Below are 25,121 nucleotides of genomic sequence, written 5' to 3' on the forward strand. Positions count from 1 at the left end.
TTCTGTCATCATCATCAAGTGCAGTTTAAGAGAATCTGTGCATCGTTTCTTTCCTTCTGAACAATTTCCATAGAAATAATTGACCTGCTTTTATGGTAATTCGGTCTCTGCTGTTTGTTACTGCAGCATTTCCCAAGGAAAAATGCAAAACTAATGCCCTAGAACAAAAACATTCAGCCAAATTACTTACCAGTAATCCAAGGAATCATGGATAAATCCATTGCTCAAGTGGCTTCTCATTTGGAACTTTATATAGTTTTCACCCAAGGGTTAAGGTTTGGGTTTTTTTGTGGGTGGAGGGGTTATTTTGTTTTTGAAAGGTAATACTCATGCTTTCTGCCCTACAGCAACTTTATATAAATCTCTTCTGAAAACTGTATCTGCCAGCACTGTCACTCCACCCCCAAGCTTTTACTACTAACACCAGTGAAAATATTTAAAGGGACTGTTTCCACTTGTTTGGTGCATTTCATTTCATGTTTCTGCCTCTTCCTTTCTTCATTTTTCAAAAAAGTCAATAAGAGAGGTCATTTAAGCCTAGTGTTTTGAAGTGGCAACCAGTAAACAGCCTTACAGCATGATTAATGAGTTCTCAGGAACAGTTTCCTGAAACTCACAAGTAAGTTGGGGCCAACTGAATTTGTTTTAAAGTAAATGAAGATATTCCAGTCATGGGCTGGGACTTTCACTGAGTCACTGTGTAGGCTACATTTTCCACCAGTTTCTACCACTGGCTGATGGTGCTCATGTCAAGGTATAACCTTGGGAAATATAACCAAGGTTAGAGCACAGAAATGACATTCAGAATCTGGACTTCCAACAAGATAAACAAATAAGTGCTTAATTTCCATTTAAGAGCAGGAAATTGTGATCAAGGCATTTGATGAAAATCATGAAGTCTTAAAAAGGATAATTGCTGTTACAAAAATAAAAACAAATGTCGTTTGATTCTACCCAATGGACATATTTTTCTGGATTTCTTTGACTTCTAACAAGCTTGGGTTTCTGTGGAGTTTCTAGGCTGCTATTGCTTTTTTCAGAGGAAAGGTGTAACTAAGGAAAGTCATCATAAATGGTGCTCTGCTCATTTAGGAAAGGTCTTTCTGTGGAAGGCTTTTGGGTTTGATATGTGAGCACATTCTGAATTTCTCTACTTTCATTTATAAATTTGTTGAGCAGCTGGATTCCCGTGGCTGACAGAGTCAGCATCTCAGCAGGGATGACACCGGGGAAGACATCAGTTCTCTTTTGACCTCTTGGAAGTGGGAGTAGTGTGTGGAGCAATGGAGTGATGGAAGCACATATTATTTTCATTGCTGCCTAAACCTTAGGGAAGTTCCATAGGCACACTTTGTATGGTGTGCTCACACTGTGTACAGAAGCACCTTCCACACAGCGAGTGACAGAGCTGGAGCAAGTGAGTTCATGGAGCTCCTGTGAAAGTACTGATTGCCCTGGGAGGTCATGCTGCAGTGAGCAAGGGCTTTACTCACCTTCCCAACCAATGGTTTTGGTTACCAAGGGTTTTCACTATTCCTGGTGCTCCAGCACTGCCTTGAATGAAAAAGGATTGATTAATTTCAGTGCTCTGAGCTGTGTGCCCTCCTTCTCTGTTTGTGTGTTGGGTTGGAGGAAGGATTTATGTTCTTGAAATGTTTTACAGGTTGTCCATTGAATATTTTGTTGTGGTGTTGCTTATTTAGAAGTAGCTCCAATTAGTAAATTGAGACTACATGACCTAATAGTAGATGATTCTTACATAAAATGAAATGTTGAACTAAATCCAAATTTTTTTTTGAAATATACATGGTTACTTGTGCTCTTGGCACAGAGATGAAGATTGGCAGTGATCCCTGTAGGATGTGGATTTCTGACATGGGTGAGGCTGGATGGAACGTCTATGTAATTCTGCTTGTTTGATGAAGGATGAGTATTATGAGCTAAGAGTATTATTTTTTCCTTTTTTTTTTCTTTTTTTTTGTTTTTTTTACAAATAAACTATTTGGTCTAACTAAAATACAGTGTGGTTAATCCTGCTCTATTAACTTTTCTCAAAGAGTGAATACTTTAAGAGTAAATTTGATGGAAGCTATTAAGGATGACAAAAATTTCTTTATATGAAAGGAAGTGTAGTGCAATCTAGCTGCAGAGTTCAGGACATTTAGAATTCCATGGTTATTGTAGTATAATACCACAGTCAATTATATTTCTCATTTTACATTTTTCTTTGTCTCTTTCTCACACAAGCCTAGACTATGAATTCATAATGTTAATGAAAAGTGTTGTGATGTTCCTGCAGGCTGCTGTGGGCAAATAATTACAACATGAGGAAGGTCATCCATGATGTGGCCCTTCTCTAAAGCAGGACTTTGTGGCTGATTAGGACATAAGCAAAATGGACTACATAACTTGAAAAAACCTTCAAAACCCCTGACAGATCAACCTACAGTCACTGCAAGAATCATCTTTCTCAGCCCAAGCAGATCTTTCTGTGAGAAGTTATAGTTATTTGTGCTTGAGACCGTCAGTGACCCAAACCCTGCTTTTTGGTGCTGTGCCCCTGACAATTTCTCGTCCTCTCCTTCTCCAACCATGTAACTAAAGCCTGAACCTTCTCATGAGTAAAGGGGCTGGCTGACAGCCTGCCATCTCCTCCACATGCATCCTGCTCAACACTGAGTATCAGGAGTAACATGATGCCAAGGCTGGTCTCAAAATCCAGCCTTATGGCTGGCAGATTTGGGCGGGTTTGTTTTTCCTTCTCATTCAAACCTAGACTAAATGTAGAAACCTTTTAAGTTTCTTCTCTATTGCTATTCACAGTTCTTTTTGTGACTGCTGGAGAAAGAGATATACACAGCTACTTAAGAAATATGTGTAGACAGGAATGTTCTTAAAAAAAGCATGAAATACAGTGCAAGTACATCTGCTGCTTCTTCTTCAGTCACATGCTACAGTTTAAAAAGCCAGCATGTTTTCTTCCACAAAAAGACCTTTATATTTCTGAACTTTCAGAAGCCTTAATCAATTTAAATAAGAGTTTGAGCATGATGACATCATATTAAGTCCTAGAGTTGTGCATCTCAGCTGCTTAGTCATTTAAATCAGTGGAAATAAGCATAGCAGTTAGAAGTTTTAAAAGGTCAAAGAAGCTACTGTCTTTTCAGCTTTGAATCAGCTGAGAGACTCCTGTTTCTGAGAAACATAATGCAAAGGCTGCATCTTGGCATCTCATTTCCTCCCTCCACCTCCTTTGAAGCACTACAGTAATTAGCTTAAAATCACACCACACTCAGTAGCAGAATCCTTTACAGTGAAAGTTCCTTTCTATTTTCTCTTTTACTTGAAACTAAAGAGAAGTTTTATCCCACATTTTGTCCTGAAATATTTTGACTGAAGTGCCCTTACCAAATGCCAAAAAGCTGTTCACAGGTTTTCAGTAAAATTAATACTTTTCAGTACAAATATGACAAGTTCTTTTACCATTTTCTCAGAAGGAAAACAAGAGATAAAGTGTTCCTCAGAGAACAATTTGTGAGAAAAATTAAAATAAAAATGAAACCAAAAGGCTTTTAAAACCTTTGTTTTAAATGTGATTTGTTGTCCTTTTAAAAGTGGCGGCGTGATTTCTGGGAGGAAGCCACCTCTCACCTAGACTGCCGTGAAAAAAACTTTTTTTTTTTTTTGTTTTTAATGTCAGGTGCATTGTTTAATCAAAGTTGCTATCAGAACCTGTGCTTCATTATCTGAACCTGTACAGCAGGACTCTGCAACTGCTTCTTCTTATGTGCTTTTAGGAATGACTCTTTGTTTTGTTTCCATGCATCTCTAGCTGCCGCTCTGCTGCTGCTGCTGATGTGAAGCTGTCCAGGCAGGCTGTGGAGCGTTTCCATTTCGTGGTGTACGTGGCCTTTTCAGAGCTGGGAGCCACACGCTGGCGCTCCAGGGACTTCTGGCTGCTTGCACTACTGGTGGTTGTGCTTTGGTTCCTGAGACTTTACCTGCATTATTTGAGCCAGTGGCTCTTCCTTTGGGCCATCTCAGTTCCTGTTGCAAAGTAAGTCCTGCTGCCCTCTTTTCTCTGTAAGGATATTTCTCCAAATAGCTTGATTCAAAGCAGGTCGTTTGCACTATGAGGAGAACTGATGGCTAAGGCTCATGCTGAGAGCTCAACATGCAAGCTCTGATAGGAGCCCCTGCAGAAACTAATAGAACAAGGACTGCATCCAGAGTCCAGTGATCTGATATTCAAATGTGCATATCAGGTGATGGTGTTAGTAATGTAAACTTTAAACACAGAACATGACGTGTCCATTTGTGAATCTTGTGTCATGCCTACCTCTCTCCCATCTGAGATACTCAGCAGATTATGTATCTTCCAGAAGATTAATTTATCACTTTGGATAAAGTATTTCAAAGTGCCTAAGGAGTGCACAAAACTGAAGAAACATTTAAATCATATTTCATGCTACCAAAGTGATCTATGAGTAAAATACTTATAAGAATTTAACTTTGATATATCAGTTTTACTGTGAGTACTGCAATGAGTTGACATATTTTAACTGTATAATACATTAACTTTAGCTCAGGAATTAGATCTCTCTAGAGTGTTGCAGGAAAATCATTGCTTGTCATTACCTGGCATGAAAAAACCCAAAGATGGAGTACAAGTCCACTAGGTGATAAATACCTGACTCTATTCATGTTTCTGTGTGGTAGAGAAGGGTTTTACAGAGCAAAAAGGTTCCATCATGCTTAGGAAAGGAAATATTTCTCTGATAGAAACCTTTTTTTTCTTTTATTCACCTTAAAGGATCACATAAACCTGAATCAGTCAGTGTGGACCAGTAACACGTAACTCTCTGACCTACGTCTGGTGTGGTAGTGGTATTGATTATTGGCTGAAATTTGAACAAGGTGTCTGAGCAGACTCTGGAAGTACTGGGTATTGTTAAGGTTGTCTTCTAGATCTTAATGCAAAGCCAGCCATGTCTCACTTCTGGCCTTGCACAGCCCCTGTCAACTTAGCCAGCTGGCGCTAAAACTTCTGGGAGGCCAAGCATCGAGAGTCTGTGAAAACAAAGGGAACTCAACAGAAGGAAGCAATGCATGAGAGAGTGGTGGTCATGTTCAAAGCCACTAGTCACAGCTGTCCCAGGCAGTCAGCTAGATAAAGGATAATGGTCTCAAGCCAAAATGCCCTGGATCAGCATCCCAGTCTGTAACTGTGTGCCTGAACAATGAGACTGAGCTGAGCACTCTCTAGTCCTACCAAATGTAGTGGTGGCACTCACAAGTAGGGAACAGAGTGAGAATCAAACCACTTCACTTTTAGTTAGGAGCAGAATTTAAGCCATTTCAATAGGACTGAAATTTTTGCCTCAAATTTCATAATCTGTGTGTAGCTCACAATGCCATGCTGTTCCTGTCTCTTACAGTGCCAGTAAACTTGCTCATGGTATGAGCTTTGCAAATCCCACCATCTCATGGTGGTGAGAGGGACATTTCCAATCACTTTAGGCATGCTAACTTTTAGCTATGTCTTCTACAGCACATTTGCTGCTTTGTGCAGTGCCCAAAGGTGCTGCTGTGCAGAGATGGGTGAGCTCCTGGGGCCTGTACTCATGTTGGTGGGTCAGGGAGGTAACACCTTCCTATACCCTTTCCTGAGCAATTCCTAGAGCCTGGATGTAAACTGAGAGTCAGAGGGGATCCAAGGATGCAGAGACAGGAGGAGGAGGAGAAAGGTTTTTTTTTCTGACTAGCTTCATAGAGTTTTTGGTCAGAGTGTTGTGATAAGAATGCAACTTTACAATTCAACACGCCTGATCCTACCTCCTTTCAATGGCTTGCTCAGGAGCACAGACAAATGCTCTCCTTTTGCTTGTTTACAGATTCCAGCTCTTCCCTCACACTGTGGAATTGTGCTACCAGAACTCCTTGCTGCACACCAGTGAAGAGTTGGCCATGGTTGTGGTGGGACCCCTAACCTTGAACGCAATGCTGCTTCTCATGGTCCTGATGAGTTGGGGCTGTCAGCAGCTGTTTGACTCATTCCCTTCCTTCTTGTCAAAGTTTATCATAGCTATGGGACTATGGACAATGCTAGACCCCTTGGCAGTGTTTGTAGTGGATTCATTCCTGGGGGTGAGTCACTTAAAATAACTTGGACATGAGAACTTGACGTAGAAGTTTGTTTTATTCAGTGAATCACTGAAAAATATGAAAATCCACCCCTGGCAATGGAACATGAAAGTTAAAAAGAAATTAAATAATAATGTTATACATTACCTTTTTATTAACAAAATTCTCATCTAATGGAGTCACTGTGTTTCTGCATAAAATTAAGAGCACTGTACAAGCCATATTTGGAGATAAGAAAGTAAATCCACTGCTGGAGTGATTGCATCTGCTTTGAAAAGAATTACTGCAATTTTGGATGTTAATGGGCATGGTTTAATGAGCAATCCTGATTATTAACGCTTCAGATTTTTCTAAGCATTGAAACAGACAAAATGAAAAATATGGAGGTTATCATGCACTTCTCTGACATGCAAGGTAGTTAATATAATTTACTGGCACACCTAAAAAGACTTGTGAGATTGAAAGATTGACATCTTTCAGGAGAGAGTTTCATCATATGTAAAAACAGGAGAGCAAAGTTCCCAACTCTATCTGTGCCTGTGTATGGGCTGTGTAGCCAGCTGTTCTTGGGTGGCTGCAGACTTTTATCACATCAAAGATAAAGCCCAGTATCCCAGACCACAAATTTCAAATTTGGGTCTCACTGTGTATGTGACACAGGCTCCTTTCAATGGTTGCGGGATGCTGAGAGCTTTTCTGGGTTGTGGTATTGCTCCTCTTCTGCTCCTGCTGGTCTTTCAAAGTCATCTATATTTCTGATACTCACTCCAGATGAAGCACTGATCTACAGGTGTTTTGTGGATCAGGTTTTCTCAGGTCTCTTAGCTCTTCATCGTCTAACCTGTGCTCTGCAGGTGATTTTTCACTCTTTACACAATATTTTCCATTGCAGTGGTTTTGAAAATTAAAATTCAGCTCTTCAAGAAATTTAATTTGTGCTCACTTGAGAGGTAATTGCAATACTTTAAGCATGTGGCAACATTCTCTAGTTTTCACTTGGGCAGCCTGCATTTATTTATTTTTAAATTCCATGATGTAAAATTTGCACAGTATTGAATTTTAATTGTAATTATTCAGATTAAGATTTTTTTTTCCTAAAAGAAAAAGATTAATTTCCTCAACAACCAGGCTAGGAATGCTGAAATTTTTAAATGGATTTTTTATCCCCTCTAATACTGGTGTATTAATAAAAACTGGAAGAGAGGACGAGGTCTGCCTTATCTTTCCCACACTTGCATTGAAAAAATCGTTGCCATTGACTTCAGTGGAATTATCCTCAGTTCTACACAGACTGGATTACTTATCAATTTCAAATAGCACTTGGTTGGGGGAAACGTGAGATACAAGTAAAATAACTTAGTTTTTCATTAAAGTGTTAAAAATGCACACACTTCTCTGTACTTCATATTGAAAATTTGGCAGTCTTACCCACCAAGATTATCTTTGGTAGAAACTCATTTGTTCAAATATTACACAATATACTGTATGTATCCTTTCCAAAATGAAACTATATCTCTTACATGTGTTTTCATTATTGCATTTGTAATATTTTTTCTCTTGGCATTCTTTCAGCTGCTATTTCAGATTTGCTTGCCAATCTATTTTAGATCAAGCCTTTTTAAAATACTGTATTGTGGTAATATGAGTTATTTTAGTGCTAGAATGTATTTTAGTATTCAAAATGGCCTTAATACTTATGAAAGATGACAGATAGCCCTGGAGACAAAGGTTTCTGTGTTTACTAACTAATGTTTTCTATTGTTAAGGAAAGGCTAGAGAGCAGTTGCATATTTGGGGGGTTTCAAGTCATCATCCAAAATGCTGTGTCAAAAGTGTTATTTCAAATTTCATTTACTGTCAGCTTGTAGAAGGATGTTTCAGGGATAAGAAACATTCCCATGCAGTTCAAGTTCGTGTTTTGTCAGAGCTTTCCTGGGACATCACTCACTTTGTCTGTCTGTGGCTTCCAAAATGCAGAAAACAATAACACCTCCTTGGCCACATGGATGCGTGTCATTGTGAAAAACAGGAGTCACTGCAAAAGGCTCACATGACCACCACATGTGGTGGTGTGATGAGTACCTGAGAGAGATGTTGACAAATATTGTTTAAGCTATTTAAAATGAAGACACCTTTCTTGAATCATGTCTTTGAGGACCACAGAAGGTATACACATTGACAGAGTACCTTTGTTAGAAAAAAAGTATAGAGAAGTAAAGTTCTCCCACGCCACTTTTGCTTGCCAGAGAGAATTTCTTGGATAAGAGCGAAATTGATTCTTATTTGCCATTCAGCCTTTTGCCTCTCTGGAGGAATGTCAGGACGTGACTGTTGTGCAGAGGATTTTCCTTGGTAGACAGTTGCTTCAGTGAGAAAGCAGCGGCAGCAGCCAACTTTGTTTTTTTTACTTTTTTTTCCCCAAGAAGAGAAGATGGGACAGGGAGATAGAAGAGAACCAGAGTATTTAATTCTTTTTGTAATAAATATGTGGCTTGTCTTTATATGTCATTACCGCTCTCCTGGGAACTTCAATTTCCCTGACAGAAACGTAGTAGCATTGCAAATGGTAAAGAGAGAACAAAAATATACTCAAGAATCACAGTCCTTCAATAGCTGGACTTGTAGCTGTCCTTCCTTTACTATGCACATCATTGCCAAGGCAGTCAGAAAAGTGCAGAAAGTTATGACAATTCCTAAGGGTTAATCTAGCCAAGTTGCTCAGAAAGGTGCAGATTTCTTGAAGCCTAAAGGTCACAGATCCTCTCTAAATGATGGACTCTGGATGCTTTGGTGGTGCAGTTTCACATCCTTGCAAAATGTGTCAACACGATCTAATATGGATATGGCTGTCACTGTGTGACTTTAAAAAGGCAAAAGGGGAGAGAAGAATTTATTTTAGTTCTGAGCAGTAGAAGACCCATGATATGTAGTTGAATTCTTCTAAATTGATCCAGCAGAGGGCAATAATATGTCAATACAGTAGCTAGTTCTTAAGAACTAGATATGAGGGAAAAAAGATAAAAAAAGGAAAATAATAGATTTTTGGAAAATAAGTAATTCAATATTATACCTCCTTGGTCACTGCATGAAGGCAAATTTCAGCCTTCTGCCCTGCCACTTGTCCTGAAATACATTGAGAGATTTCACTTCAAGCATTTTTACTGTGACATGAGTTTTTCTCAATAAGCCATCTCTATATGGTAGATTTTAATTGTACTAAAATAAGCTAGAAAATAGCTTATTTTGCATCCTGTGTTTAATTTCAAATTCTATCTAGCAGACTCCTAAGTTTCAGACTGTGTGCCCCACAAATTACATTTAAATCCTTATTGTACAGAGATTCATGTTCTAATCAGGTGTGACATTTTCTTATGTTGATTTTTTCTCCATGACAGCGATTTGGGAACAGCGTAGAGACACCCATTGCTGATGCTGCAAAACTCTCCTGGGTGTTTCTAAGAGCAGGGGAGTCAGGAGTTCCTGGCGCCTTAATCACTGTGATGCTTTATATCATCCTGTTTATGATCTCATCAACAGTGTTGTACCTGTATTTTTTAAGGTATGTCTCTTAATCTCATTATTCCCTTAGGAACTTAGGTTCATGCCTCTTTTCCTGTTAGATAAAATAAGGTGACATCAAAAAAGATGTATCAGTGTCACACATCCAGAAGAGACCAGAACTGCAGATAATCAAGGAGGGGTTTCCTCCTGCTTAACTTTTAATGCACTGGGATTGATGGGCACAGCAAGTCAGAGAGAGAGAGTCACTTATTTCCCAACAGGAACACAACTGATATAATGATTTTTCATAGATTCTAGAAGCCTCTGCTTCTTTGGCTTCAGACAATTGTGCCTATGAAAGGGCTTAAGCTGTAAAGTGTTTGTACCTTTCATTTAGGTACTTTCGAAGATGTTGTCTTTACTTACAAGAAGGGGGTTTGTGAGAAATAGGAACAATTTCAGAAAGCTACATATGATATGAAGTGCAAAATCTCTGAATCTGCAGTGGCTTCCAGAGCCTTACAGGCTTTTGATGATACAGGATTTTTGACTTGTGACTGAGTCATCATGACAAGATTTAATCCAAATAATGTTTCCATGACATAAGCTCATTTTCTAAACTCAGTTCCTCATGACATTTGGCCAACTATCTTTCTTGCCAGCTTTCTAGTAGAACCATTAGCTGTGCAGTCAATAGGGACAGGTGTGGGACACTGAAAATTATTTAGATAGATTGTCAAATATATTGAATGAAAAAGTGTATATTTTTTTATAAGTGAGTTGTTTATAATGCAGCAGGGATTTTGTGCTGCCTTCAATTCACCCAGTGATGAACACTGGCAAGCACCAACAAAAAAGCCACGTGCAAAGGCAAGATGCAGGCAGGTGTAAGAACAGAAAATCTCACATATGCCCTCCACCTTACTGTATCATCCCTCGGTCCCCCTGCCACAAACTCTGTTGCAGCAGGCAGAAAAAGATAAATGGCAATCTAAATTTCTGCGAAATATTTCAGAGCTCCTACGTTCCTGGGAGCTGTACACAACTCCAATGTACTGGCAGTCTAGTTAATTAGTTTTTGAGACGTTAATGCCTTCTTAATCATTGACTTAATAGTTTTGAATAGCTTCGTAAGTTTTAGCTGCTGTCGTTTATTACTCAGGAAAATTAATTTAAATTAAAACATTTGTAAGGCAGGTTTTTATGAGAATATTACCAACATCTTCATTGTCTGGGGAACAGGTGCAAGATCATCAAAGGTATCTTTCCTTCTGGATCAATTTTCCTGTAATGTTTTCCAATAAAGGGGTGGGGGAATAATGTTACTAGGGGGAAAAAAGTTGTCTTAGCACAACACATTTTAAAAATGATTCATAGCAAAGTACAAAAGCAAAGGGAAGATAACAAAATCTGTTACAGTGCATAAGGTCTTTGAAGTTCTTTGCTTGATAACAAAAGGAAACATTTTGAATACTGGAGTCTGTGCTGAGTAAAATTATAAAATGAGCTTCTGCAATTGTATCAAGTTTCTCTTCCTTGAAAATCTACAGCCAACACCATGGGAAACTTGGACCTAGGTAGGACTCTTGAGCAGCACACTGTCAGCCTAATAAAGACAGAATTAAAACATTTAAAAATGCTTTTAAGGACAACACCTCTGCATTTCATAACACTATTTCCTGAATTTGGACATAACAGCATTTGTTTTCAAAAGAGAATAAGTAATACTACACTGCCAGGGCAGTAGCATCCCTTTGTGTGAATATTTCTCAGATGCCATATCTCAAATACATTCAAGTGGAATGTTGCTCAGCACAGAAAACATATATTTTTAAATAAGCATCCACCACATTTTTCTCTTGGAAGGTAAGCCAATATAAATATTGAGGGATACCTTCCGTGCCTGAAGACTCTAATCCACAGGGGAGACTTTGGCTGTTGGATGGAGGAGGTGCTGTTTATTGGATTACTCAGCAGTTTGACATTAAACTGAAGGGTTTTGACAGTGTGTAAAAGAAAGGATAAGAGCACTGAACCCACAATACCACCAAAGCAAGCAGGGGAAGTGTCTGTTTCTGCCACAGCTAGAAAACTTCATGGCAGCACTGGTGAACAGCCAGGAAGCTAATGAAATAATGGGCAGGGGTTAAATAGTATCTACTTGTGTCTTTATAAACCAAAATACTTCAATAAATCTGATTCCCCATGCTTGTCTTGGAAGTCTGTAGTACAAATAGCATGGAGAGATATTCTAATTACTTTTTTGTACCATGAAGAGGCATTGGTTGCAATTTCTTCCTTTTAATTCTACCAGATATTAGAAACAGACAGGAGTTTGTTGGTGAAATGTTTTCTGCACTGTGAGAAAATGCAGACCCGTCTGAACGAAAAGTGTCTGTGGAAAGCATCTGAATTTCTTGGTATTGAAACATTTTTCAGGGAAAAGCTTCAGAAATCTACACGTTTCAGTGTTAATAGCAAAGCTGGTTTTGTATTTTCAATGGTGGTTTTCCAAAAAAGGATGAGAAAGGCTCAAGCTAAGATGTAATAAATTGTTTTAAACCACTAAAACTACCCTTTAATTTTTGGTTTATGTAATTCTTTGAAAAGCCCATTTTTTAATCAGACTCTTGGTAGGAAATAATTTCAATGTTTACTGCTTTTTCTGATAGGTAAATAAATGAACCTGTAGACTATTATACTGGTTCTCATATGTCTAGAAAACATAATCTGTGTTTTGTTTCTTCTATTGTATTAGCAATAAAAATAACTACTCTCATGCTTATAACAAAGTATGTTAAGATATAAGAAGTGTTTTATGAGTTTTTATGCCAAAGAAAAGAAATTAAAGCAGGTAACAGGAGCAGGCTGAGTACTTTTGGACAAAAGGAACAAAGCTGAAAGACAGGCTTCATGATTCTTAATTAATTCAAAGTTAATTATAGTGTTTATAACCATGTGCTTAAAATCTTCATATAGAAAATGTTTATGGCAGCAAATAGACAGTAATTTAACTGCATTAAATTTTACTTAATTTGAAATAAGAATGTTGCATTAAGCGAGCTTAAATAAATGGCAAGGTCTTTCTCTTGTTTAGCAAGACAAGTGGCAAACAATTTAAACTACTGACCTGGAATGTCAAACGCAAACACCATAGAGTAATATTGGTTCAACATAAGCAGAAGGTCAGAAAGTCCACCAGCTTAATTGCTAGTTTTTCAACCAAGCACAAGGTAATTCTAAATTATGAATCAGTTCTTCCAAAAATATATCTATTGCATTGAAAGAATATCTGATGTTGATCCAGAGATTAAGAGAAAAACTTTTTATTTAAAAATACTGTGGAATTTGGTAAATTATTACATAAAGGATATTAGTTGTTTATAAAAAATAATCTCTTCTGTAGTGTGTTACTACTTTAGTATCCTACTCTGCTTTAGCACTGATTTGTATTTCACACATTTAGAGCATTTTCTATTATTTCTTGATAGCCAGTTTGTTTATATTCCCAGACTACCTACATCTTGATTACATGATCTTCCACCTGCTGTCCCCTTTTGATAAGAGAATCCCAAAATGGCATCTTGGAAACTACAGCAAATTTAGGGCTGCAGCTTCAAAAAGGAATGTTTCAAAAAAGAAGGGTAGGGAAAAAAGTACAGAGAGAACCTTTGCAGCAAAGCCTGAGATATAAATTCTTAATCTGATGTTGAGTCAGGCTGCCAGATTTTGGGATCAGAATAGCTACTTCATCACAGAAACTCTTGGATATGGTCCTTGACCCTGAGGTACACATTCCCCTTTGAAGAGAGAGCTAAAGCTCCTCCTGAGATCAAGTTGAAAAATCGTCTGTTGGTGCATCTCCTTATTTCTGTTCCATGCTAAATCTCAACTGTGGGCGAAATTGTACTAAGCAACTAACTTGTTGAGTGTGCTGCTCTGCACTTTCTGTGAGCACTGTAAGGTGTGATGTAGAGCTGATGTAAATGTGAACTTCATTCTGGGTTAGCTGAGCAACCTTCTGCCTCTGCCAGGCACACACATTGTTCACCACATACAGGCCAACACAAAACCCCAGGATAAGGACCAGCTACAAGAACTGTCACTGGTGCTGCTGTACATGAGAAAGGTGAGAATTCAGAGGGTCTAAAGACTTATGCCTGTGCTTCATCTCCCACCTGCCAAGAAATGAAGGACCTAAACAGCTCCACAGAAATCCAGGCATTTTGTTGGTTCCAGTGCCACAGCAATCCATGCACTTCTCGTGATTACCCAGCCAGTCTATGGGAAGGACGAAAATATTGAAATTGGCACCAAGAAACAGCTGAATTGGAGTAAAGTATTATCTCGGAAAATGGTGCAAAAGAAAAGACCTCTGTTCAATATCCAAAACTCAGATTCCAGACTTCCTGATTTCTATTTTCTGAATCCTTGTGTTTGGAATAAAAGTAGAATGAGAAAGAGATTAATTGAAGAGGATCCATTAGAATCAAACAGCAGTGTTTTGATGTTTTATAGTTCAATTTAGGCTAAAAATGTGACACCAGGCTTTTCCAAAAGCCCCACAATATTTCTTGGTTTCACCTACATCAAGAAAAGCCACACAGCAAGCCTTTCTTGTGGCACAAAATTTTACTGCGTAGTGCTTTGTCAATTCCTTGCCACAGAACAGAAATGTCATAGAAAAACAAAGCCAACAAATGAAATGAATTTTCTAACATCAAGAGACGTTTAGATTGTATAGGCTTTAGGCTTGGGGTTGAAAAAAAGGGTTCCCTTCTATATGATGTGGTTTGCCCATTATTGAACCCTGGCACAGGAGGACTTCCATTCATGTCTAACCATGCTACTGGAACTAGTTACCCAGCCCAGTGCTGAGGACAGACATTAGACATTTCTGAAGGGAAGGAAGATCAGGATTTTTTTGGGAAGTCAATATCTTTAAATAATTAAATTAAATTGCTGCTTACATTTATGTGCTTTGATTCAGGTACTGTAAATTCTCCAGAGGGCTGTGGAGGGCTGTATGTTGGAGAACTTCTTAATCATGGGCAGAGACCATAGTCATGAAGGGAAAACCTAAACATAAGTCTACAAAAGAGTGACTTTTTTCCCATTAAGAGTCTTTTCAAAGATGAACCAAATATATAATTTCTATCTTTAGGCTACATAGTGAAGGTTGGCTGTTGGATGTATTTCGACGCATTCATGGTGAGGAAGGCACGTTCTTTGTTCCACTGGACTTGGAGATTTCCAGTCAGGAGCTGAGCTACATTATGAAGAGGGCTGAGCAGTGGAGAGGAATCAATGGTGAAAGACGGATGGTGAGTGGTGAACAGAGTCTCCAAAAAGAGTCTGTGGTCCAAATTAATGCTTTGGATGTCTTAGCGTTATTCAAAAGAATCTAGATATTAGAAAATTATTCTTAGGGTGCTTCATTGAATGGAGAAGCTAAGAAGCAGCATGTTCAGGAGAATTTTGTGACATTGCATGTACATTGCCTGAACATCCTGAGAGGTTACAATCTGCTTAGTAACCAAAGGCTTAGAGGCATCACTGATGTCATAAAATTATCTGTGCTGTCTGATGGCTCTTGACTGGCTCTTAGAGACTTCCTACTGGTTTAAATATCAGTATCATCCCAGATAATTTCTCGGTCAGCTCAGCAAACTGAGTATTTCCATAAACAAGTAGAATTCATTCCTTAAGAGGGCATGGGTGAGGCTGGCCTGAGAAGGGGGTGTGAGTTTGGTCTGTCAGATATGAGAGCCATGCTCTTCTCCCTGGCCCTTTTCCTCCCGGATTGCCCAGAACAGTGGGCTAAGCTGGAAATCTGCAGGGAAAGGTACTCTGCTTTGGTTATCAAAATAATTCCTCTTTCTTTTCCATTAAGCCCATAGCCTCTAGTCCCATATAAAGACCTTAACCTGTGATGTATAGGAGATACATTCTGTGTTTGGAAAGTGTCCAGTGGGGGGGATGTCATCCACAGATGAGGCTTCTGGTCATAATTGCTTTCAGAGAATTGAAAATAGAAGAAGTAATGTGGTCAGTAGTCTCTGAGGGACATTGTCCTCCTTCCTTCCTTGCTTTCTGGCTTTGCTTCAGTGTTATTAATTCCCATAGGACTAATTTACAAACCAGCTCTTGGACAATTGGTAAAGTGCTCATCTCTTTGATCTATATATCTGTGAATGCCTCTGTGTACAATGCTTTGTTTGGTAACTCTCCTGCTTCAATGTAAGAAAGAACAGATTCCCCGATAGGAAGGAAATTAGTCCTCTTAAGCCTGTATGAGTTGTTTTGTTTTTCTTTTCTAACCCTCTGGAACAAGGGACTTAAGATTAGGGTCTGTAGGTTTTTCAAATCTCTATAACTACCTCTGAAAGATCAGCAGTTTATATAAATATATAGCCTCAGTTGTCACTGTTATAAACATCTGCCACAGCTGTAATTATTTTCCACTTTTTTTTTCCCCTATGATGACAGTTTGGACCCTGAAAGGAAAAACTGAATGAAAAAGCAGATACTCAGTAAGCTTAATTTTTGTGGGAAAGTGCAAAGCAGCACATGGTATTTCAGCAGAGGGAGGGAAAAGGTTTGAAAGAGTGAACGTGCTTCCACAACCACCTGCCTCAGACATTCCCACTTTTTGTAGATATAGAACTTATTTTGTCTTTCCCAGTAAGGAAAATAACTTTTTTTTTTTTTTTCACTTCAAAACTTTCTGCAATAATTCAAAGTATTACCACTGATAATTGGTTTCTGTTATCTTTGTTACAAATTAAGTAAGGTCAAACAAAGAATACATGTAGTGGACCTTATTTTGCATGCCAGGACCACCAATTTGGAAAAAGTGGCAGATAAGGAAACAGCAAACAACTGCATTTTTAAGTACTGAATAAATTTTTAATGATCCTTCCATCATATAATTTCTTGCAGCAGAACAGAAAGGGTTGGATAAGGTGAACAAAAAAGAAAAACAAAAAAAGAAGGGTAGGAGGAAAGGAGGAATTGTGGGGGTAAAGACAAATGGAAATGAATGGAAAAAAAAATTACTTCTCTGAATACAGGTAGTCTGTACCTGAATGGAGGAAACCTGAATGGGTTGTCCACTGCTACAGTAAGACATAATTCAAGGGACAGAACACTGAAAGGCATGACCCATAGCTGTAGAAACGTGTAAGTGCCTAGTTTTACTCCCAGTATGCAGACTAGCATGCATGAAAGGCCACATTGAAATGTGAAATCTTAGTCTGAGATCCTTTAAAATGGGCCCAGCCTCAGCTGGATTCAGCACCTCAGATGGTGCAGTCAGAGTAGAGGGAAAAATCCCAATGCCTCACAGGGAGCAGCACACATTTTGTTCAACAAAGGAAAGTGATGCACAGTTTTGTCTTTACTAAACGCCTAAGTTTCTGGTTCCTATTCTATCTACATCTGCATGAATTTCATGCCTTTTCCTTGATGTCATCCCTAACCAAAAGCCAGGCTGTGACAGTGTTAAACATTCCTGTTCTCTGGGGGACACACTGGTGCAGACTATATGAAGTAAGAAGATTTAAGCAATGTGGAAGGAGCAGAGGAATTTGCCTCACTGGCATCTCTAGAGATGATCTCTACCATTTACTTCAGTGGTCACAAGATCTGCCTCACAATGGGGAAAATTTGTGAGTGGAGACTAGTATTCAAAAGTCCTGAATTATTGGTAAAAAACACAAATACTGTGAAAAAAGAACCAGTCTTCAAAAATCAAAATCTTTCCCATCTCATCCCCCCGTTTTTGTTTTTTTTTTGGTATTATTTTGATGAAAAGGGGAACCATCAAAGGAAGTGTTGTTAGCTCTTTACAAATCTTGTTTTACAATAAAAATTTTCTCCATTCTACAAATATGTTCTCCACATGGAGCATCTCCCTGCAAGAGTGGGAGCTGTATTTGCAGGTCTTTTTATGCTCCTAGGCATTTCAGATACTGAAAGACCCTTTTTTCTGCCATAGATTTGCATAAGGTATTTATCTTGTCCCTTTCTTTTTGTATGTCTAATTGTACAAAGTAATCAGTATGGAAGACACATCACTAGGTCTTATTGCGTGCATTATTAATGTGTTAATTTTTAAATAAAATACGAAATTAACTGTGAACAATTTTTATAAAGGGAAGCATGAGACTGCCATATCTTACATCACTCCATATAAAAAATATATTTTAAATGGAGGTCATTCAAGTAAATAGTCAGTCAAACCTTCTGGAAAAAATAGGTCCACATTTTTGCAATATTTTCTTGCTATTAACCATGTGCTTCTCATTTTTATTCGCTGGATTAAAAATTGCCCCATAAATGGGTATTTTATAATATGCTTAATTTCCTTTTATTAAATTGATAAATGCAGCAGCAGAGGACACATTTACAATATGATGAGAATTTAAGGTTATTGCATTTTATAATTTTTATATTGTTCAGAGGAGTGATTTGTCATTTGTGGAATGATATCCACATCCCTGCCATCATTTCAAAGTATTTTCAGTCTTTCTTTTGATAGGAGAAAGGTCACTTTCTGTAGACCAGGAAGACATCAGTCTATTAAACTAATTTGCCTACATGCAAATTTTGTCATTTTTACCTCATTAACTATTTATCATAGAGTAAAAAAATATATATATTCATGAAGGGGCAGCTAACAGCCTGATGGAGCTGGAACTAATATTTTGCAACTCTAATGATTTTTTGCATCCTTAATTAGATAGCATAAGGTTGATATGATTAGGTCAGGATGTAGTGTTTTTCATTAAAATACATTTTAGAAGCTGTATTCATAATCTGCCCTTGCAATTAAATAATGAGCCTATGAGTTTAATATTATCGACCCAATTATTATCCCACGGAAAAGTATACCTTTAATAAATTTGTGCCGTAGGACCTTCATTAGCAACAAAACGAATTATATTTCCAGGTACACAGATTACACGGCCACAATCACATTTATGTAGTGGTTGGGAAGGCACTGTGCAGGCAGAGCCACCGTAACCCTGTACCTCACAGAAAGGCCCTTGATTATTCTGGAAAAAGCTATTTACAACGCCTTTAATGAGGAAAGATGCAAAGAAGTAAAAATGCCACCTACAGAGGCAGGCAGAATCATTTCTAGAAAGAAACATGCTGAAGCAGCATTCTGTGCAGCAGTGCTAGGAGGAAGCCTGGGCCCCCATTCCTCCATTCCTGTTACAAACATGAATATTAGCTGATCTTTTATTAGAGGCAGTCACGTGATAAATGTGTGTCAGATTCTAGAATTGGTAAAATCAGGACCGGTGGCAGACTGGAATATTTTAGTCTGCTATTGTTAGCAGATCAGTGATGAGGGCAGGACCCTGGATTTTAGCCAAGAATTTCCTTTTCTTTCTAGAACTAATAAAAGTGGCAATGTCTTTCTGTCCTCACCGAGTAATAGCTTTTTGTTAAGTAATAGTTTAGAGCCAAGGTATGAGGTGGAGTTTTCTTTTGTCTAAACAAATAAGAATTAAAAAAACCCAAACAAACAAAAAAAAAAAAAGAGGGGGGGAAGTATTTCTAGTAAAACAGCTGACCAGAGATGGCCTTTTAAGTGGTATCTGTTGTGATCTGGTTGTTAGGTGTGCATCAGTTTGGTCATGTCTAAAGCCTCTGAACTATTTCTCAGGTCAGTTGCTATTAGCAGGAATAAAAAGGAATAAATATGGCCCTTAGAGATTGTTACTGGACTCAGCCCTCAAAGTGCCACCCCTGCTTGCAGAGGGACTTTTTATGTAGTAATACTAACGATGAGAAAAGTTGTGCAATAGTAAGCTGAAACGAAACTGCATACCAAGCACAGGCCCAAAATATTGGCACATGAGGAGGTTTTCTGGGAAAAAAAATGCAAGGTCTGTAGGCAAGAAGATAATGTGAAACTTACACTTGAAATAAAGCCTGATGCACTGCAAAATTATTTTAATGAGACTAGGGCTAATTTTCTAATTTTAAAATGATATTATAGCAAACCATAAAAAATTACCCGGCAGTAGATTTTTGAAAGGAAAATATATTTGTAATTATCTTGAACACACAAGATTACTTCAGGGCCTATTATCGACACGATTTTTGGTACCACTTTACACTAATTTGCATTTATTACTCTCAGGCCAACTATTAATATGTTAATAAATAAGTCATTAATACTTGTTATTTAATTGCTATCTATTTATTCCTGTTCAATAATGCATTAATTACTTGTGAATAGTTGAGGGCAAAATTCTGCCCTTGCTAGTGGAATCAACACTGGTAGGAGAGGAAACTGATGTTGCATGTGGCAGCATTGCTGGAGAGCAAGTCTTTTAACTCATTTAGCACAAGGGGGTTAATTTTGATTTTGTCTTAGAGGAGGCTTCATGAGCCTCCAATCTGTGCTGCAGCAAAGCTGCTGGACCACCAGTGGAGGCTGATGAAGGCAGGTGGTACCACACCTGAGGTTGCTGCAGTTTGTCTCTTGTTATGATCCTGGTCTTGCTCCAACACTGGAGTTTGGAGTTGCTTGCACATATAGGCTGACGGATAAAGAGAAGGGAGGGGCAAAAATTGAAGTAATCTGAAAGCCAGCTCTAGGCGGGGGAAAGGGTGGCACATAGTGTGTAGTGAGAAATGGAAATAGGTATAATGCTTTCTTGCTGTTGGATATTAGAAAGAGAAAAACTAGAATCCCCAACTGTGCTCTAATTCAAAATCCCAGATTCATGCTCTCCAGATCCCCTTGTATAAGTTGACTGTAGTGTAGATCAAAAAAGGCTGAAAAATATACTGACATCATAATTGATATATTTTCTGTTTGAAGGTTTAGCACTACTCTGAGTGTGATTTCTTGACTCTTTTTGATAAACAAAATGGTGAGACCAGGCCAAATTTTGAACAAGAACACCAGCCTGTTTTTGTGACTAACAGATCTGTTAATCTTAAATTTGATCTTTTTGGAGTTGTAGGGTGAATTTTTCCCATGAACACAAACACAAATTTTGTTGTTGCTTTTCAGGAAGACCAATTTCCAAAAGACAGGTAAAAAAAGTTGCAGGGATATTTTGACTTAAAATAAAAAAATGATTGCGGAAATGTGCTGGAAGGGATAATACCTTAGTACAGATTGTGGAGGCCTGAAGGAAAAGTCAGAAAGCACAAGGTAGTAATAGGAGAAAAGAAACAGAAGTGGTTCAGGAATTTGTGCAGAAGACAGAATCATGCCAAAGAAAATAGAAAGAAACTGAGAGAAATGCAAGGTAAGAGAAGTTGATTGGAAAGTACAGCTATACAAGATAACTATAATCAAGGTTCTGTAGAAGAACTCTTCTCAAATTGCTAATTAAGATACCTGTCTGCAAATGCAGACAGGGAGACATGTTGAGAAAGCAGAAGTATACAAAATGTAAATTTCTTTTTTACTCATTCACTCTTCTATTTCCAAACTTTTTTTTTACTTTGAGCTATACCTTATATATAAAAATATCTCATGTACACTGTATTGTATATTTAAGAAATAGCAAATGGCTGATATCACTCAAGCTGCTGCTCATAAGGCCTTATAATTTTGATCTGTGGTTTCCTTTCCCCAAACTACTTTCAGTGATCTTTTAGAAAACTAGCATTTTGCAAGTTTACAATTAGATTTCTTCGTCCTGACCCTAATCCATACTGCAAAAATTTTTGGAGCTGCTAACTGGAGCTCTCACTACAACGTCTCCCACAATTTAGATTGTATGAAGAATAAAAACTTCTATGCTGTAAGTGTAGCATAGGAGAGAAAAAAGCAGTAGCAAAGCCGATTGTGAGCCTATCTAGAAAAATTAGCAGTAATATAGAATTTAATTCCTTGCATGCCAGTATGAATAAATCACTGTGTTGACCTGGGGTAATGCACAGTTGTTAAGCCAGTACAAGCAAACTACCCTGCTAGTGCAGAACAATGCAGCTCAGCACATTAAGGTGACATGTAATCACCTGTCTGCTACAGAAATTGCAGGAGGAGAACCTCGACCCCTTGCAGTCAACAGCAAAATTTGCACGGACTTTATTAGGGCCAGAATTTCCATCTATCTGTGTGAGCAAAGGGGAGGGGAGGAAATAGGGCCACGTCTCACTGAAATTCTTCGTGATCTGTGTGTAAGGTCAGATTCTCATTTGGGATAAATTATTGAAGGCAGGGTCTGTATTTTTTATAAAGATTAAATAGAGATTGAAAGTCAGAGATGAGCAGAGGGGAAGCTCAGCCCAGTAATGGGATGTTGCAGAAAACAGAGCAAAATGTAAGGTCAGAAAAGAGGGTAGCACTCTCTTGTCTCTTAGATTTAAACCAAATTGATTTCTGTATGAAAAGACGAGGCCTTGAACTGTATAAGATTGAAATGGCCATATGGTTCTGAAACACTTTGCTCTCTATTCCTTTAGCGTATTTAGTCCACAGGGAGTGGTGGGTGAAAAGAAGAAAAGGGGGAAAATGCAGATGCTCGGAAACATCTGGAATAGCCAAATATGCTGACCATACCCAGGCATGCCATTAAACCTCGCAACTGTTGATTAGTAATTCATCAGAAAGTGTGCAAGTGCAAGCTTTGGAAAACATGGTAATGCAGTCTAGGTAAAGGAAAACCTTCTTTTGCCTGTGTGGATAGGTCTAACTAGTGGAACTGCTTAAACAGATGTGCACACAAAAAGAGGTCTTGTAATAAATTATAACAATGGTGGAACAGATATAATCAACAAGTAAACTAATGGAAACAGCATTAGAAATTGAGCTGTTAGAGTAACACTGCACAACACTTGCTTGATTCCATGTTGTATCCCATCTTAAAGAGAAAAAACAATTAAAAAAAGGAGAAAATGGGGATTAAAACCGCCACATCTATGAAAGCTTCTCTGAATCTGCAAGTGGCATGACAATAAGTTAACAGATTAAAACAGATAAAAAGAAAAGCCAGTTATGCAAGCTATGCGGATGCAAATACTATGAGCTACTTCTTTTTTTTGGTTGGCCTGTTCATGGTAAGTCTATAAATTGAAAACAAAATTATTTAGTCAGACTCCATGAAATTTACTTAGAGAGGTAGTAAACCTCACCTTGTGTTTAGAAAACATGTATTTTATTTCCCCTTTCAATTTGTATTTTGTTTCCCTTTTAAATGAGAACTGATTTATTCAAGTCTCCTTTACTACCCCCATTATATGCACAATATAGTGTGAGTAGTAAATGGTAACAAATCATTTTAATCCTAAAATCAATAAATTAATTATATAAAGGCATTAGTGAAGATGAACCAAACTAACAGTCTGCTGACATCCTTCTGATTATACACTGGCAGAAAGGTGTTAATTTCTCTAATACTTCAACAGACATCCAAACTCTTTTGTCAGAGATGTTGGACAGTGATGGAGGAGGAGTACACTTAACTGTAATTTTTGTAGTAATTCATGGGAAGCCTCATTGACATGTGCTAATGGCACTTGATTGCCCTCAAGATGTTTTCACAACAGAACTCTGCAAGTGCCACATCAAGGTTTGCTCAGTCAAATAGTTTTTTCTCCTTGCATCTAGATAATTTGTGACCACAGGCAAACTTTTGAAAATCCAAGGTGGTTTGCAACACTCCGTTGGGGTGAATCTGTCATCAGCCGGCTGGTACAGATCGGTGCACTAATGAAGAGCAAGCTCTTTGGGTTTTTTGTCATTTCTGTGCAAGCAATCCATTTTGTTTCTCCTCAGTGGCAGGGTATGTTATACATCTCATCCTGTATAATCTGACTTACATTATAATTTGATTCATACACAGCCTTTCCACAGAGATTAATTAGCATCAGGCTTGAAGTTTGCAAGTGAAAATATGATAATTAGTTTTCTTGGAACGTTAACATTTCAACACTTCAGGTTCTCTCCATCTTTGTCTTCAATGAAGCTGCAGTAAACGAGCACTATTTCTCTTCTAAATCAGACTCTTGTGAGGTTTGAAATACAGACATTTTCATCAAGCTGGATAATTTCCATAGAAAATTTACTAGCTCATGAAATATTGCAGGAGTAATTCATACAATGACTCCCTCCTCCCCTTGGTAGGTTGAAGTATGATGTGAGCAGTTCTGAAAACCCCCAGGACAGTCACTTATTTAACAATGGTGATTCCTACTCTTTGTAGCAAAAATCAGCTGACTCTTCATTTTTTGCACAAAACAGAATAAGCCAATAGGTCTCTCCTGTGGTTGTCAGGTAGTGCTGTAAACAAGGTTACATTAGTGGTGTAAACAAGGTTACTCCCTGCACTCGTTTGTTCTCTTGGAGTATTTAATATAGGTAACTCATTTGGCATATACAACATCTCAGGAATAGTAACTTAGAAGGATTCTGAAAAAAATAGCAATAGATCTGAGTAATGAGAACATTCAACATTACAATAGTGAGTAAAAATGTTATATGAAATATCAACCCTGATGATTTAGGGACACAATGTAATTGCTAACATATGGGGCTTAAGAAGAAACTCACATTATGGAAAAGTTATTGTGTTGTTGTCCATTATGGGTGTGTGTAGCTGTTTAAAAACTAGTACTTGCTTAAAAATTTCTGATTTATACTCCCTGGTGTTAAACAATTTCCTTTTACCAAGGATATGGATGTTTTAAAACATTCAGCCTTCTCTAATTATGAAATTCCCTATTTAAGATGTAATTAATCTTATTACAACTCTGGCATCAGACATCCACTGAGCTTGGTCAGGGTACTGTTGATGCCCATTGATTTAGTCATGTTAGGGGTAAGCGAAATTCTTAACCAAGGTAGAATCTAAATTACCAGGTGGTTGTGAGCTTGCATATGCAAAAGCATGAAGTTCATGTGTCAATTGTGTATATAACTGCAAGAATGGTTTTGCAGATCAGGCTCTTTTTTTTCTTCTTTTAAAGAAAATTAAATTTGCTACCATTTTGTAATTGTCACACATAAGGCTGCTGACAAAGACTGAATTACTTTAGATGCACTAGAGAACAGTTAAACAATGTTACAAAACTGAAGCCTCAGTAGCTTGCTTTCTTGTAATGACCTTTAAATATTCTGGGAACTAATAATATCTAAATGTAAAATTCCACACACTGACAGCAGAGACTACTGAAGACACTTGCACAGGGCAGAGCAAAATCTCTTTGCCCACTGACTGGGACAGGTCCATTCTGTCATTCTGTTTTCTGTCTTAACCTGACCTCATAAGGCAAAGTAAACTGTGTCTGAGCCTACAGGTGAGCTTTGTCAAAGCTAAAACCAAGTGCAGGCAGAATGAATGTAGGTCATAGGACTCAGCGAGGATACCTGTCCTTCCTGCTATAGATATGCTAAAACTTCTGGTCTCAGTGGGCTGCAAACCCCAGCTGTGGATTTGAAGCAGCTACCCTTGGAAGCTTAGAAATAGGGGATGGATTAGACTTCCTCTGCTGAA

At 38.1% G+C, this 25,121-nt stretch overlaps 1 protein-coding gene across 1 annotated transcript in view; it reads left to right on the plus strand.

Annotated features, from left to right (window-relative positions):
- LOC143695789 (uncharacterized) overlaps nucleotides 1-25,121 on the plus strand; it is a 179,989-nt gene that overhangs the window by 120,519 nt on the left and 34,349 nt on the right. The window contains exons 16-19 of the mRNA XM_077190996.1: nucleotides 3,833-4,057; nucleotides 5,895-6,147; nucleotides 9,540-9,703; nucleotides 14,810-14,969. Of these exons, the coding sequence (XP_077047111.1) occupies nucleotides 3,833-4,057; nucleotides 5,895-6,147; nucleotides 9,540-9,703; nucleotides 14,810-14,969 (802 nt within the window). The remainder of the gene's footprint in view (nucleotides 1-3,832; nucleotides 4,058-5,894; nucleotides 6,148-9,539; nucleotides 9,704-14,809; nucleotides 14,970-25,121) is intronic.

The sequence above is a fragment of the Agelaius phoeniceus genome, chromosome 1, assembly GCF_051311805.1.
Source record: "Agelaius phoeniceus isolate bAgePho1 chromosome 1, bAgePho1.hap1, whole genome shotgun sequence".
Taxonomy (NCBI): Eukaryota; Metazoa; Chordata; class Aves; order Passeriformes; family Icteridae; genus Agelaius; species Agelaius phoeniceus.